At 46.4% G+C, this 15,169-nt stretch overlaps 1 protein-coding gene across 1 annotated transcript in view; it reads right to left on the bottom strand.

Annotated features, from left to right (window-relative positions):
* Positions 1-3,003: 3,003 nt before the first annotated feature.
* LOC121610664 (forkhead box protein O3-like) overlaps positions 3,004-15,169 on the bottom strand; it is a 29,841-nt gene continuing 17,675 nt past the window's right edge. Inside the window, exon 2 of the mRNA XM_041942885.1 lies at positions 3,004-6,614. Within this exon, the coding sequence (XP_041798819.1) occupies positions 4,887-6,614 (1,728 nt within the window). The 3' untranslated portion in view covers positions 3,004-4,886. The remainder of the gene's footprint in view (positions 6,615-15,169) is intronic.

Below are 15,169 nucleotides of genomic sequence, written 5' to 3'. Positions count from 1 at the left end.
AATATAGTAAATTAATATGTTTTATGCTGCATTGTGATGTTAATTTTACAATGTTTTAAATTTCTTAGTGAAAGTCTTACATAGCTGTTGTTTGTGTCATTCAAAGAAAATGCTTCTGTCTCTCCTTGAGGCGAGTTTTTAGCATTCTGTTGTCTTACCATGGTGCCGGTGAGCTAGTCCCACAGCTTTTAACTCTGCTTTCAGCAAAAAAAAACCTCTGAGGCCTTTCTGACGACCTCCTCTAACACCCCGTGCCTCGACTCAACCCGAGGAGGTTGTTCACCATTTAAACACCTCTCCTTTGACTACGTTCTTAGATGCTGGTGCTGCGTTTAAAACAAACAGTAGGCATGTTGTTTTGGAGCATTTGCTGAAACACGTGATGCTTGAGAGAGCCATCTCATTCTTTAATTCTAGCTGAGTCTTCCATGGATCAACCCCTCAATAAGAAAACGAGCGTAAAACCGCTGATCCTGTGCACTGTGCCGATCTCTTAAGTGCTTTTACAGCACTGAAGGTTCAGGCTTAATTATATCTTTCAAAAATAGTTTTAGGAATACAGAACATGAAGACTGCTTGTGGCCTCAGTGTAGCAGCAGATACCAGCATTCACCATACTTCACTTTAGTCTGGGACTAGAGTACGATGCCACTACACCACTTCTCTATGCCTTTGCTCTTACTTTTATAATACAACATGTACAGCAACTCCCAGATTCAACAGCTCAGCCAGCAGCAGCCCTGTCCTGGTCGTCTTTAGGTGTTCTCCTTCAGGCTTCAATCATCTGTTTTGAGGACAAGCCACACCATTTGCTTATGTCTGTGGAGCTTTGTTGCTTTTTATTATTTTATTATATGTAAAGATTATAAAGCAGTTATTTGCTCTTTTTTGCTTTGCTTTCTGCTGTTCTTGTCGTCTTGCTTTTGTTATTGGCGGTATGGTGATTATTACATTTGTTTTTACAGTGGCTGCAGTAGCTGAGAAAAAGTCTTGACACTCGCTCTGGAGGCATTACATCAAACTCCACCCGTCCATACTGGTGAATTAATCATTTCTATGAACAATTGAATTTTGGAGATGTAGCAGTTTTTCACTTTGCAGCTTGGCCGGAAAGCGAGAACTGCTGAATCCTCATAAGCACTCAAGGACATCAGTACCCTGGAGCCTTGCCTGGGTGGGTCTGTCTGTTAGCAGTTAGCGGTGTCCCCAGCCAGCCTTTAGCTCCAAGGGCGGTCTCTACAGCGATATCACTGGGCCAAGTAAGCCAGGACCTGCTCCCAGATGCTTGAGTGGATGAATAATGACACTGTAACACTGCTTCTCTCGCTCTCTGGTAATGAGGAACAGAAGAGCAGACCCTCCCCGAGGCACAGCACCTGGACTGGACTGCCTTCCTGTCTACCTCAACCTCGAGCTCTCTCAGGAGATAGGCAGGGAAGAGTGAGACTTTGGCCATATGCCAGGCTCTCAGTCTCACTTACACTCAGTCACACTCAGTTTGGTCTAATTGTGAAATTATGAACATCTTATAAAGCTGCTGGACCAAAAACACTGTTTAACTGTGCATTTTTAGCGTCAGGCATCTTTAGCTCGAAATGTATGCTGCCTGGCTTCCCCCCCTCCCTCCACGCCGATATCTTCCTCTTTCCCTCCACTTCTCACTTCTTTCCCTACAGAGAGGCTTCACCAAGTGGAGTCAATTAAAACTGTACATCTAAGTGAGAAATGTCTGTTTGAGGGTGCGTGTTGGTGGGTACGGTTTCATAACTGCGTTGTGCGCTTCTTTGTGTAAATGTGTGAATTCGTGGTATTTTCGAATGTGTACGTGTGTGCGTGCGAATGTCTGAGTGAGCATAGAGCCGGGGGCTCCCCTGGGGTCCGGCAGTATGGCGCTGTAGTGCTGTACACTCCTCTTGTGATAACGCCTCCAATGGGACTGGGACAGCTGTGGCCAACCTATACGGCTTCATGGGCCATAACAAGCCTCATGACACACACACACATGCACGTATACACACCTATTACTCCAATCCTGGCAATTCTGTCTGGCTGTCTTTCCTCGTTTTGTCTGTCTGTCAGGAACTATCGCTCTCTCACACACATACACACACACACACAAAGAAAAATTCCCCTATTTCTCTTTCTTTCTCATGCAGTCTCTACCACAAGTGATGCTTCCCAACATATGTGTAGGTGCATTTTTTCCCATGTTTCATTCATACAGCCTACTCGTTCTGCCTCCCACGCAACAACTTGGTGTTTTAGTCAAACACGACTGCTAAGTGGGGGGGGGGATTTGTCAGCATGTGTGAAAGGAGTTATGTTACAATTGTCAGGAAAGGGTCGCTTTGTTGTGTTTTCATGAAAAAAAAAAGAACCAAATCTATCTTCATGGTCATATTCACACAAATGCAACAACAGAGTCAGCCTTTCTTTTAATTTCATTTATTTAACAGTCACCAGATGATGAGATACATTCTCTTAAAAAAGAAATAGACAACAAAACTGGTATTATTATTTTGAGATTTTAAAAACTATTATACAATATTCTTAATATATAGATTTTGTACAAAATAAAAGTCAGTAAAAGGGGCAAAGGGAGAGTGACATCTTAAAAAACAGAGAAAAAAAGAGGAAGGGGATAGGAGTTGACTCAAACAACTACCACATTTAGGAGTGACAAAGACCAATCTCTTTCATAAATAAATATAGGAAAATTAGACATCATATATAGCTCTCTTTCCAATAGCAGGGCATTGCTAAATGTCTGTAGCATAGGTTATAACATAACAGCTTTGTGAGGCCCATTTGCGTAGAAAATCTCACTCATTTTCCACATGGAGATTAACTGGAACCAGCGCAGCTAAAGGCCCTGAAATAAAGGTATTTACCTCAATAATGGGTCTGATAGTCTGTGCCGTGCTTGACCTTTGGCTGTAATAATTACCCCAACCCCACCCTTACCCCCCTCTTTTCCTTTGTGTGCCATACTCAATACAGGCCAAGCACAGAGTCTCCTTGAGGGAACTAGAGAATGGGGGTGTCCTCTTTTTTTCTCTCCCAAGGCCAGTGAAAAACAAGCTTCAGACTTCCCCACTCACAAACACAGAGACAGTTGAGCAGAGCACATGTGGGAGGGGTGCACGGTATCGGAGCATAGGAAGGTCAAACTGCACAACCAACATCATTTCACCATTGAATTCCATCCTTACAACATGGATATTTCAGCGCTGTCCTCGTTGGTCCTTAGAATTTCAACAATACAACAACAACTACAAGACAACAGAATAAACACACAAAAAGTGGATGTGGATGGCTGTGGGGCATTACAACTCTGTCATGCCATTCAGATTGGCTGATTGTTTTCTCCTTAAATCTCTCCCTTTGCACCTGTTTGAGTGTTTGAAGCTCAGGGTATAAGCACTGAAAACATGGGAGCAGGGGAACACAAAATACAGATAATGGAGATGATTTACAATACGAATACACTACCTGTTTTCAGACACACACACCCAAAGAGCATGGAAACTGAGGCTAATGATTGATCCCACCGTAACAATAGACTCCTGTTCTATCTTGTCTCCATCTTTTCCTTTTTGTACCCTCTGTGAGCAGGCAAGTGGGCAGTGACATTGGCCCTTCTCAGAGCAGGACAGCAGGCAGAGTGACTTGGCGTTAATCACAGTTTTGTCTCGCTTTCTTGGCACATTAAGTTGAAGAGGCGAGCGGCGGCCCGGGCAGCCGGGGTGAGAGATGGGAGGACAACGCGTTAGATTCTCAATAATGACGCATCGCTGCCGCATCACTTTGGAGATTAAAAGCAAGATGCTGAATTTCAATCAAGCCACATTAATGGCTCGGTGTGAGGAATGGTCACTTTGTCTCCACTGGCAGGCCGAGAGAGAGAGACATTGAGAAGGAGAGAGAGAGGAACTCGGACGAGAAGCCCAGGTAGACAAGGTGATACGGCATTTTAATTCACCAAATTGCTTGCTTGCCAGTAATGATAGAATCCATTTAGCGGTGTAGTGACAATATTCTCGAACCAATGGCAAAAGGGCATTGACAAAATGTTACATCCAAGAGAAAAGTCAGAGCACCAAGGACTAAATGCCTGTGAAAAACAGGAGTGCTGATGCAATAAATAATTAATTGGATCTGGTGAATGTGAATGTCATTATCATTAAAACTGGTTTTAGATCAGTGTTCTATCTAAATATTTTGTATAAATCCATCTATTACAGTGTCAAATTCTGGTTAAATCTAATAGTATTTTAGCCATTCATATTTTAAAGCTTGGTGAGTGATAAAGAACAAGCAATGTCTAAAGTTTTGAGCTAACACTGAATTTGAAAATCCAAGCATCTGATCACAAAGCTAAATTTACTGTCCCCACAGTGACAACAACAACATATGAAAAAGGGAGTCTAATTTTAAATCAATGCCAAGATCTGACACTTTATCAGCGGAGCTTGTGATTTCCTCATTTGTTACCGTCAGGTGCTGCAGCCACCTTGCAAAACATGCCAAGCTCTGCCTGAGCTGCTCTGTGAACGCCTTGCACTGCGAGATGTGACCCACTTGCAATAAAGTGCATTGAGAGTTCAGTTCTCATGTTAGATGAGAAGCGATGTTGGGCAAGCACAGCTGAGAGATTGTCATCACAGTATAGCTGATATGGAGAAAAACCAAATGTGACATGAACTAGATCTCTCGTGGGGAGGGGAAATCAAAAGAGGATAGGGTGACAGAAGAATTGTCAAGACAACAAAGAGAGACGGGAGTGTTGGTCCTATGGTCTCCGTGTCAAGTCAGGAATGTCACAGTTGAGCACAGTGCTTCATGGGGAGGGTAGTTCTTTCAGAGGGTAGGATGTGCTGTAGGCTTCAGCCAGGCACCCAGCTCTGGTTGCTATGGGCTTGCTGTGGGCCGGCCAGACCGCTCATTCCCATCCCCATGGTCACACCCATGCCCATACCCATGCCGATGCCCACCCCCTGGGCTAGGGAGCAGTCAAAGTTAAAGTCCATCTCCTCCCCGGAGTCCATAATGTCATGGAGGAGGATGGACTCCACATCACAGTCCAAGCTACCGTGGAACATGTCAATGTCCAGGTCAGCCGGTAGTCTCTCATGGGGGTGTGGTTGGTGATAGCCATGGTAGTTGCTACCAACACTACCATTCACCATCCCCTGGCCATGGTGGTATGGTCCGTTAGTCATGCCTTGGTGTTGTGGGTCGGGGTAATGGTTGTGACGGGGGTGTGGGGCGGTGGCCACATGGCAGGAGTCCTGGGGCATGCCAAGCATACCTGCTGGGTTTGGAGGGAGGGTGGTGGAGGCTGGAAGGTGGGCATGTGACGGGGGGCTGTACAGGTAGGGAGCTTTGTGATTGTAGGTGTGCAGCTGATTAGTGTTGCCACGTGGGGTCAGGGCCGCAGCCCGGGGCGATGTGTGGTTATGGCTCTGGCTGAGGTTGTGACCGTTGTGAGCGAGGCTATGAGGTGAGTTGTGGTTGTGATTGGTTACATTGTTGTGACTATGAGTATGGCTGTGAGTTCTGTTATGGCTATGAGCTGAGCTGTGACTAAGAGGTCCATTGTGGCTGTGGCTGTGGCCATTGTGGTGGCCATTGTGGTGGCCAGGGTGGTGGCTGTGATGGTTGGATCCTACGCCATTACTAGCTTGACTCATCATAGGATGGCTTTCCCTCTCCTGCCCTAGCATCATGTCCTTGGAACAGTATTGCTGCCCAGCTGGACCCCCTGTTAGCAGACTTTGTAGGGCATTGGTGTTGGAGTACGTCCGCATGGTTCCAGAGAAACTGGCTGGCTTGTTCTCCTGAATGGTCTGCATGGGTGAGTGGTGGCACAACATCCCCATGCCTGTTGCACCATAGACGCCTGCACCATAGGGGCTCTGCCCCTTCACTCCGGAGCTGTAGTGGTAGACGGGGGTTTGGTGCTTATGTCTGCCCACAGCTGGGTGCTGCTGGTGTTGCTGTTGAGGTGGGTGATGGTGATGATAGCTGTCCTCCATCAGTTGCTCATCCAGACTGATAGCACCTGTCAGGTTAGCCAGCTGAGGCAGCTGCTCCAAGGGAGGACAGCGATTCCCTGCCCCCATAGAAGGAGAGCGGGCACTGGTCGGTGAGGGGTAGAGGTGAGGGGAGGTGGAACAGGACAGACCACCCTCCTCTGGTTCCTCTGGCTCACCCTCTGCAAGGATCGGTGACAGACGCCCACTCAAGGTAGAGGCTGATGAACTGGCTCTGGAATGGAGTTCTGTCCAAGCGTCAAACTCTCCATCTGTCCCTGATGCTCCTCCAGATCCCGGAAGGCCTTTCCGTGGTGGGCTGCCATGGTCGGGCGAGCCCTGGAGCCCTACCACGGCAGACCCTGCCCCTATCCCAGGGCGGCCAATCCTTTTGCCTCTGATGCGACCTTTGCTTTTTAGGTATTTTGTGCTGTTGTCCATGGAGACAGCTCGCCGGCGGGGGGCCTTGCCCATCTTTCCTCCATCTGGGTTCAGCATCCACCAAGAGCTCTTCCCTGTTCCCTCATTTTGCACCCTGATAAAACGTGTGTGGAGGGATAGGTTGTGTCGGATGGAGTTCTGCAGAGAGATGAGAGAGACACACAATGAGGATTAAATGTGGATCAAATGAAATTGTGTTATATATCACATTAGTTCTCATTTGAACACAATTACTTTATCGAGGTGGACACTTAAAATGAGTGAAATTTGCATAAAATTGATATAAAATGTTCCAGAAGAAAGTAAGAATTTTTGACATCAAGCATAAAAATCAACAATGCAGACAAGCCTAATCACAACCACAGCTGTCACAACTGCTTATAAATCATTCAGTTTACACATGCTGAGTCGTAGAAAAAATGTGGCAAATTATCAGGTCCCTTCCATGTCTAATATTATACATACAAAACACACAGAAGTAGACACGCAACCCCCTATGCAATCACTGTCAACCAAAATCAGAAGATTGAGCTCACATTCAAAACACAAACACGTTCGAAGGACAGCTACAGCTGGCATGGAGCAAGACCCTGTCAGCCTCAACCAACCTGAAACGACCTGAGACTCAGTCTTGAGACATTCTCCTTATGCACGTCAATCCTCCCACTTTCATTTCCATCAATCCATCTGTCCTCCTCTACCTCTCCTTTCAGCCGGGCTGATGTAAGCTGCTGTGGTTGGGCGTACTGTATGTTTGAAGTCAGTGCCAGTCTGGCTTAGTGCCAGGTCTGTCTCTTTCGCTCTCATAGCTTGAATGGGGGGATGTATCGCAAGATTGAGCCGGGAGCAAGGCAGGCTAATGGATGTATCCCAGCCTCCGACATCTACCTTCACTGCCTATCTCCCGTTCCCTTCCTTGTTCTGTCTTTATCACTATCCCTCGTTTTCTTTTGTCACCGCTGCTACATATTTTGCAAGTTGATTTCCTTTTTCTTATTTCACACACCTCCTTGCGTACATCAGTCATTTTCCACTTCTGCTTTCAATGGCTATACCTTCAATTATACAGTGCTTCACAAATTACTTTCCCATTACCCTCTACACCAGTATATACCGTCACTGACTCAGTAATACATAGGAGATAGTTATATAGTGTTTATTATCATTTGCATCTCAAGGGTTGCTGAATGCTGACGGTTCCTGATGTGCAACAGTCTGTCGCTGCAATTCTGCTCTTTGTTGCGCGTGAGGCATTTTGACGCTCAAGCACGAAAAATATCAAATCAAAAGCACCTCCTGTGGTTTAGGAATATACTGGTACAATAGATTGTTTCAGATTGAAGGGAACTCGCACTTCCACCATCTCCTGTATGTTGCAGATTATTTGTATTCACACTGAATTGCACGGCAGGGAAACAAATAAATCAAATTGCGGCGGAGAATACATAAATGGGAGGCGAACTGAATTCAGGTGATCTGTGAATGCCTCCTTGGGTTATCTCGCTGTGACACCTCCGGCATTGGGTAACCATGGCAACCGGGTAAACGTGCAACGGCAGAACTATATCATATTGTGGTGAGAGTCAAGAGAGTGAGAGAGAGAGAGAGAGAGAGAGAGAGAGAGAGAGAGAGAGATGGAGGGAGAGTGGGGGATGGGGGAAAGGATGCAAGAGGAGGCGGTTGTTTGATGCTGCTGCTCCAACACTAAACAGCCTTTCATCTCGGCAGTGCAGGTCCGCAGGGGATGCCCGCTCCCTGCTTCTGACGGCTTCTCTACGTGCCGCGCCAACTCCCTGTCTCACCCCGGCTGGATCATCCACCTATCATACCACTCCAAATCATCCCCATCAAGTCCTGTGCATGCCTGAATTAAAACATATGTAAGCTTTCATGCCATTCCGCCACGGCCCGTTGAAAATGGGGCATCTTTCAGAGAGCTGAACCACTTCATGCTGCAACTCTGTGTGACCTGTCTGATTCAAATCGCGATTTATCCCTGTATGAGAGAAGAGCAGCCCCATTGAACTTGGAGGGATTTGTCATCATCCCAAACCCTCTTTATCTGATGAATCCACCTGCTAGAGAGATTTGAGAGATTTCGGACAGTGGCCAGCCATGGCATCATCATCATCATCGCTATCTGATGGCTTCCTGTCATGTAGTTTTCCACCACATGTTTTTCTCTGTCATCCTGTTTGTGTGTGTGTGTGTGTTTTAGAATCTAAGAATAGCTCATGTTGCAGGTGGTTCCACTGTGGGTGTGGTTCCGTCCGCCTCCTGTTCCCTGAGTTTGAGTCAGGGGCAATTTGGCCAGCCAATGGCCCTCACGCCCCCGAAACAAGCAGTCACTGCTAATCCCCCTCCATCCCCGAGTAATCCCAGACAATCCTGGGCTAATCCCAAGTTGATTCAGGGGCACTCCCAGCTGGGTGTCTCACACGGAGCCATGCCAGGTCACCATAGACACAGCGGGCAGCCCGGATATGCCATGATCCAATAGTAAAACAGCATAAAGGAAGTTTGAGATGTGTGAAACAGTGACACTATAAAACTCTTATAGGATGTAGTGTTAAACTTGTCCTAATGTTTGTGTGTGTGCATTTTAGGAGATGATTTCTGAGGCAGCGAGCTGATGTAAACCGTAGTCTTGATGCCTCCATCGAATCAACTACCTTTACTCTGTGTTCTGTCCTTGAGGGTTGGCTTTGCCACATTTTTACCCCTACGGGTTGAATAGAATAAAATTGAAAACTTTATTATGTATTAAATATTCATAAAATGGAAATTCTCTTTCAGCCCCCTGGCTTGCTGAGGCAGACAGATGAAGCCCACAGAAACATACAGTGACAGAGAGGAACACACACATCACACGCCTGGGTCCAGGAAGCTGCCTCCTATTCAAATCATAGGAAATGGCTCTAAATAATGAATGAACCAGTGGCTGGGCTTGTACTGAGAGATGCCCTGCCTGGTCCCATAACACTGAAAAGAACAGACAGAGTCATAAGTAGTGGTGTGACTTTTGTTATCACGGACATTCAACCTTGTCCTCAGTCTACAAACACAACTAAATCAGGCCAGAGAGGGTTAATTTGGCCATACAGGAAAAGAGGATAAGCGTAATAGTTGATGGACCAGTCAAAGCCAATTAAGGTGAACAAGGTTCTCTTGGTTGCAGGAAAACAATCAGCTTGGGTTCAACTCTCATTAAGGCCTTAAAGTGCTGAAAGGTGATTTGGATATTTAGACAATAGAGACCAAGCTGCAGCATAGCTCTCTTTGTCCTCAGATTTAAAGCTTAGGCTCATTTTCGAACAAATCTGACATGTTGACACTGTTTTTTCCACAACACACAGGTGGAGAGAGCAGTAAGAGGTTTTTCGCTGGCGCGAGGGAGAAACCGAGGTGTTCAAACCAAACAGATCCAGAAATGTCTTGTGTGACTCCAGTCCAACGGATCACTGCTGTATTTGTTGATGAGCAGAAACAGGTTCCTCATGTTCATCCATTACAGACTCTTTAAGAACCACTCAATTGGCTCTTGGAAACCTTACAATACCCATCAATTGCTATACTCTTCCTCCTCCCTTCTTCCACGCAGCTCTGTTTGATTCAGGAACAGGAGAGGCCTATTTAGTGTTGGGAATCAATGAAGTTTAATGGCTATCAGTGCTGAGGCTTAGCACACATCAAGGTCTGACTAACTACACAATCCACCTGTATTATGAGGCCAAAATGGGCGGTCAATATACCATATCCCCACCGTTCGCACAACAATGTCTAACCACCGCAGGATTGTGAGTTAAGTGACTGTGCCCACTTGCCCAATTGGCTTGGTGCCGATTGTGTCCCTCTGTTGCCACTCCCAAGATGTCAGTCATGCTTTAGCATTGGGAGTAGACGTGGTATGGGGGTAGGGGTTGTTATGTTGAGCCCCATGGTTCAGCTGGGATAACCTGACTGACTGGCATGGGGGCAGCTGTGCTGGGGGGCTGCAGCAGGAGGTGGAGGCGCTTGGGGGTAGGGGTAGGAGTATAGAGGTACCACAAGGGGCCCCTCCAAGCCACACAAAGAGGTGCCCTCAAAATGCCCCCCACTCACCCCATCCCCCTCCATTAGCCCCCATCAGAACCCACTCTGAGATTTTCCCGCTCACACACCCACACACATGCTCACACACAGAGGGGCGAGGAAACAGGTCAAACGGTTTATAGGACCCATCTTGTGGCGAATGTGCACTCATTCAAACAGAACTGAGTGAGGAACTAAGGACTGTGAGTGGGGTCTGGGAACCAGCAAAAAGAAACCACTCACCCGATTCAAACAACCTCAAGGGTGCAGCAGCGTGGTGCGCTTGCCCAGCTAAGAACACAGCAGCTGTTCTTGTAGTGGCACCGGGTAAAGCCGTTTGCCACACTCGACTGGTATTACCGAACCATTTCATGCAGAATGGAGCCATTATGTATTGTCAAAGGGTATCCCTCTATGGTGCACATTCATTTGATAAGCCTAAATCAAGGGGGAGTAACAGAAGCACTAACTGTGTTTATTGTGATGCTGTTTTTGCCTGTGCAGAAGGCAGGAGGGATCAGGGGGAGGGGAGATTTCAACACAAGCAGTTTTGTTCAGCACAGGAATGAGTTTTGTCAGCTAAGCCTGTCTCCAGGCTATTGGTGGAAATTAGCGCCGGCTAAATATTCGCTTTCCATGATTGATGTCACGGCTCGCGTTGTCCCTTTGAAGGGAAATAAAGAATTTAGAGCCATGTGGATTAATAGGGACAGGGTAGGGGGGATTTTATGTGTCTGAGGGGGGCTTGAAGAGGGACTGAAGGGCCTAATGGTTGCACAGATATGGCACAATGGAGCTGAGACGATACGGTGTATCAGAGAGTGAGAGAAGACAAGTGAGACTATGACAGTGAGTACATGGAAGAAAATTGGAAATTGTTTGTGTGTGTATGTGTGTAAGAGAGAGAGAGACAGGAAGGGAGAGAGTGTGTGTGTATGTATGCGTGTGTGTGTGTGTGTGCGAGAGAGAAAGAGAGAGATGTAGCTATTTGCCTGAGAAGCCCAGAGTCAGATGATTAAAATCCCTTTAGGAGGCTTCTTTAAGAGAGACAGATGGGCAGACAGGCCTGTTTTTGGAATGCAATCAAATTGAAAAGATTAAAAAGGAGTCTCTTTTATTAGGAGGTGAGAAACAGTTACTTCTCTGCCACATGCCATCATCGCCTCCACCGCAGTGGTCACGACTGCATTGGCATGCAAGGCACATTACAGCCCTTGTTGGTGAAGAAATAAACCTGGGATTAGGAATTGCATCTATCTCAGTGTATCACTACGGGGTCTCTGAGGATTGGCAGTGCTTGTAATTTCTTGTTGAATGAATACGGTTTACAGAAAAAAGGCAAAAACTTTCAGGCTTTCATTTCGTATAGGATCATTAGAGAAACTCAAGGACTTTACACCGATAGCTGTCCTATTACAGACAGAACTTTCACTTAATCTCTCACCACCAAATCTGAACAGGTGCAATTCAAATGTGCATTCCCTTGGCTGCCATTGTACTTGAATAGACTGAGTTTGCACAGTGGAGTGATTCAAGCACTGTGAAAGGTGCTCTGTATCCGACCCTATTATTCCACAACACTGCAGGAGTGCCATTTATAAAAAGGCTTAAAATGAAAAGCAAGTGTGTGGTAGTGTGTCTGGTAGCCTCAGATCAGGAAGTGGCTGTGGAGAGGGGTGTAATGGAGTTGGTAGGGGATTCCTGCCTGACTGTGCACTAATTGCATCCAATGGCTGGCGAGTCATCAGCCGTGCCCACCCTGGCGCCAAGTGAAGGGTTGGCATCAGGGTGGCAGGGTGTGGGATAGAGAAGGGCTGCCGCAGCTTTGGTGGGTAAAAATAGATGTTGACAGATTAGTAGAGCATCTGAGACCCGGTTAGGGGATCGGAAAATCCGCTCGCCTGGTGCCAGGGACAGCTGAGTGTTTCCGGTGGGCACAAAGGGGACACAATCTGGGCATCACATCTGACACCCACGCACAAAACGGGGGAGCCTCAGAGTGGGCGTGGGCACATGAGTGAGCACGTGCCACAGTATAGCATGGGTGTGGTTTTTCCACTGGGACCTGCAAGGTAGGCAGAGCTCACGCCCTCCCACTGAGAATTCACACAACAGGTGTTTGGGCTGGGCCACCTGTGGGGCCGGCCGCCTGCTCGCACTTCACACCTCGTCTCGGGAGCAAACTAACATTTTCCACTGGGCTTGCCATGCTTTTGTTAAAGACCAACACGTTTCTGGAGAGGCTTTTACAGCTCTTTTTACAAGATCGGCAAGATGTGCGTGTGTGCGCAAGCGTGCACAAGTCAATCTGCATTTATGTGAGCGCCTGTGTGTCTATATTTGTGTATCAGTCCATTTAATAGCCAACAGGCACAGTGTGGATTTGATTATATTGAAACCTCCCTCTGCTATATACAAAGAAACTGTCGGCCAACAATGGAATCAATGCAGGCCCAGGCTTTTTTCACACTCGGCCTCCACATAATCTCATTCATAACAATGAGAATCTCATTTCCCACATTCTAAAGGTCAGTGCACACCTCTGATCACACTTTAATAAACATCATTCTCAGCGTTTAATTTAATTTCAGCAGAGCAGGAAACTCATAGGCAGCCATGCACATGGCATGCAAAATTCATCCGATCGTCCCTTTAATTGCTTCAATTTTACAGCACAGAGAAGAAGGGCCGCAATCACAGCGACGGGAAAAATAATGCACAAATACACAGAAACACAGACACACATCTGCAGAACACACAAACCTACACACCCAGACAGAGAAAAGATAAGTGGAGTCAGTCAAGTGCCAGCTTTGGTTACATTTTAATAAAATAAGATTCACAATTTTTTTGGACCAGCACCAAATAGTGGCTCCACATCTCTTTGTCATCACACATTTTAAGTCTCACCTAAATTGGCAAACCGTCCCAATCAACCACACAGACGTGGTCAAACACGTACACCTGTGCACTCGTTCTCTCACACACACGTACATTGCACACACATGCCAACATGACACAAAGCCTGGCACACCGGGCACACTCATTACCACAATGCCAAGCTACCAGTTGCTAAGGAGACCTGTGGGAGAGGGAGGGTTCCTTGTTGTTGCCATAGCAGCCGGCTCGCTCCCTGCCAACTCTCTCCCTTGGGGAGAAACAAGGCGAGAGGTGGGGGGTGAAGTGGGTAGAGGTAGGGGGCAGCGGTTTAATAGGGCTATGAGGTGCAGAGGAACTTCATTAACCATCAGTGTGCGCCACACCAACCACTGCTCACCATGAATGCCTACCCACATGCAACACTTCAGCCTGCAGACTTCCACTTAATCACGCACAACCCAAAGACTCCCACTTATTTGCACACCTATATGGAGAAGAAGATGGAGAATGGCATGCTCAGAATGAAAAGCAGGGAGTTGGAGGTGGGGGGGTGGTCGAGTGTAACTGCAGGGGGAGGGGTTGAGAGGGCAGAGGTGGGTGAAGAACAAAAAGAGGATGGGGGAACAAAGGAGAGTTAGAGAGGGTCTTGAATGTGGGGGCCCGCTTGGAAGAGTGGTAGGGATGTGAATAACAGAAGCTTAGGTAGTTAAAGGCTCTATGGAGGTATTTCTTTCTGTAACCTCCTCCTCCTAAGCGACCTTGACCTTCAGCTACAGCCTCCATCCTTCAGACTATAGAAGAGCACTGTATGCAGCCAAACACACATAAAGGATGGTGTATAGGCTTTTTCTGCACACAGTGCAACTACACAACAGAGCAAAAAAATGCAACCATGCGTCTGTATAGCACGTGTATGTTATTTTAGAACATACCGCAAGCTGTTTTACCACTTGTAATTATATTTTTATCCTATTTTTTTCACTCACTTGTGCTTTCAGGTTGTTTTCTTGCCATGCACACTAAAATGCCAACGCATGGATAGACGGTTTAAAAAAACCAACCAACTTTGACCCCCTTTGATCGCTTGTCTTTGGTTTCACTGTAGCCAAACACACTGTGGATGTTGTCGTTGACATATCTCCCATTTCTGCTGTCAGAGTATGGAAGTATGAAATGGTGAATTCTTGTAAACGATGGCTGTAAATGCTGCCTATTAACAGAGAAGTCGAAAACACTGACGTGTGATTGCTCTTCTGAACGCAGCCAAAGCTCCTCCACTTAGCCAACAAATGTCGCTGGGATTATTAGCTGTACTCGTGTTTTTTATTCATTTGACATTTAATAGTCAATATATGTAACTGGGTGTACAATGAAATTTTATCTATCATCTTAATGCAGCAGGCAGCCGAGGAAGTACCACTGGCTTTGGGAGGATTTATGACCATCCATCACGGTTTTCAGATTTATCTGTTTCGAAGGACGAGCTTCACAATCAGGCAGAGAATCTTGCTTTTATTTGGATTGAAGGCTGAAACAGAGAAAATGCTCTTTTCTTTTTTTTTTAAATGTGTCCATGTTAGCAAACACAAGGATGAAATCAAGGAGAGGAGTGGTGTTTCATTGACCATATCGCCCAAGTCTGTCCTCACGAACTTAAAAATTTAGTATGTGCCAAAACTTTGACATCACAGTGGCATTTGGAGATCATCTTATACAAGTCATGAATGAATTTCTAAAAATTA

The sequence above is a fragment of the Chelmon rostratus genome, chromosome 8 (genome assembly GCF_017976325.1).
Source record: "Chelmon rostratus isolate fCheRos1 chromosome 8, fCheRos1.pri, whole genome shotgun sequence".
Lineage (NCBI taxonomy): Eukaryota > Metazoa > Chordata > Actinopteri > Chaetodontiformes > Chaetodontidae > Chelmon > Chelmon rostratus.
The sequence above is the reverse complement of the archived record's forward strand: the minus strand, read 5'-3'. Positions and strand labels throughout refer to the sequence as shown.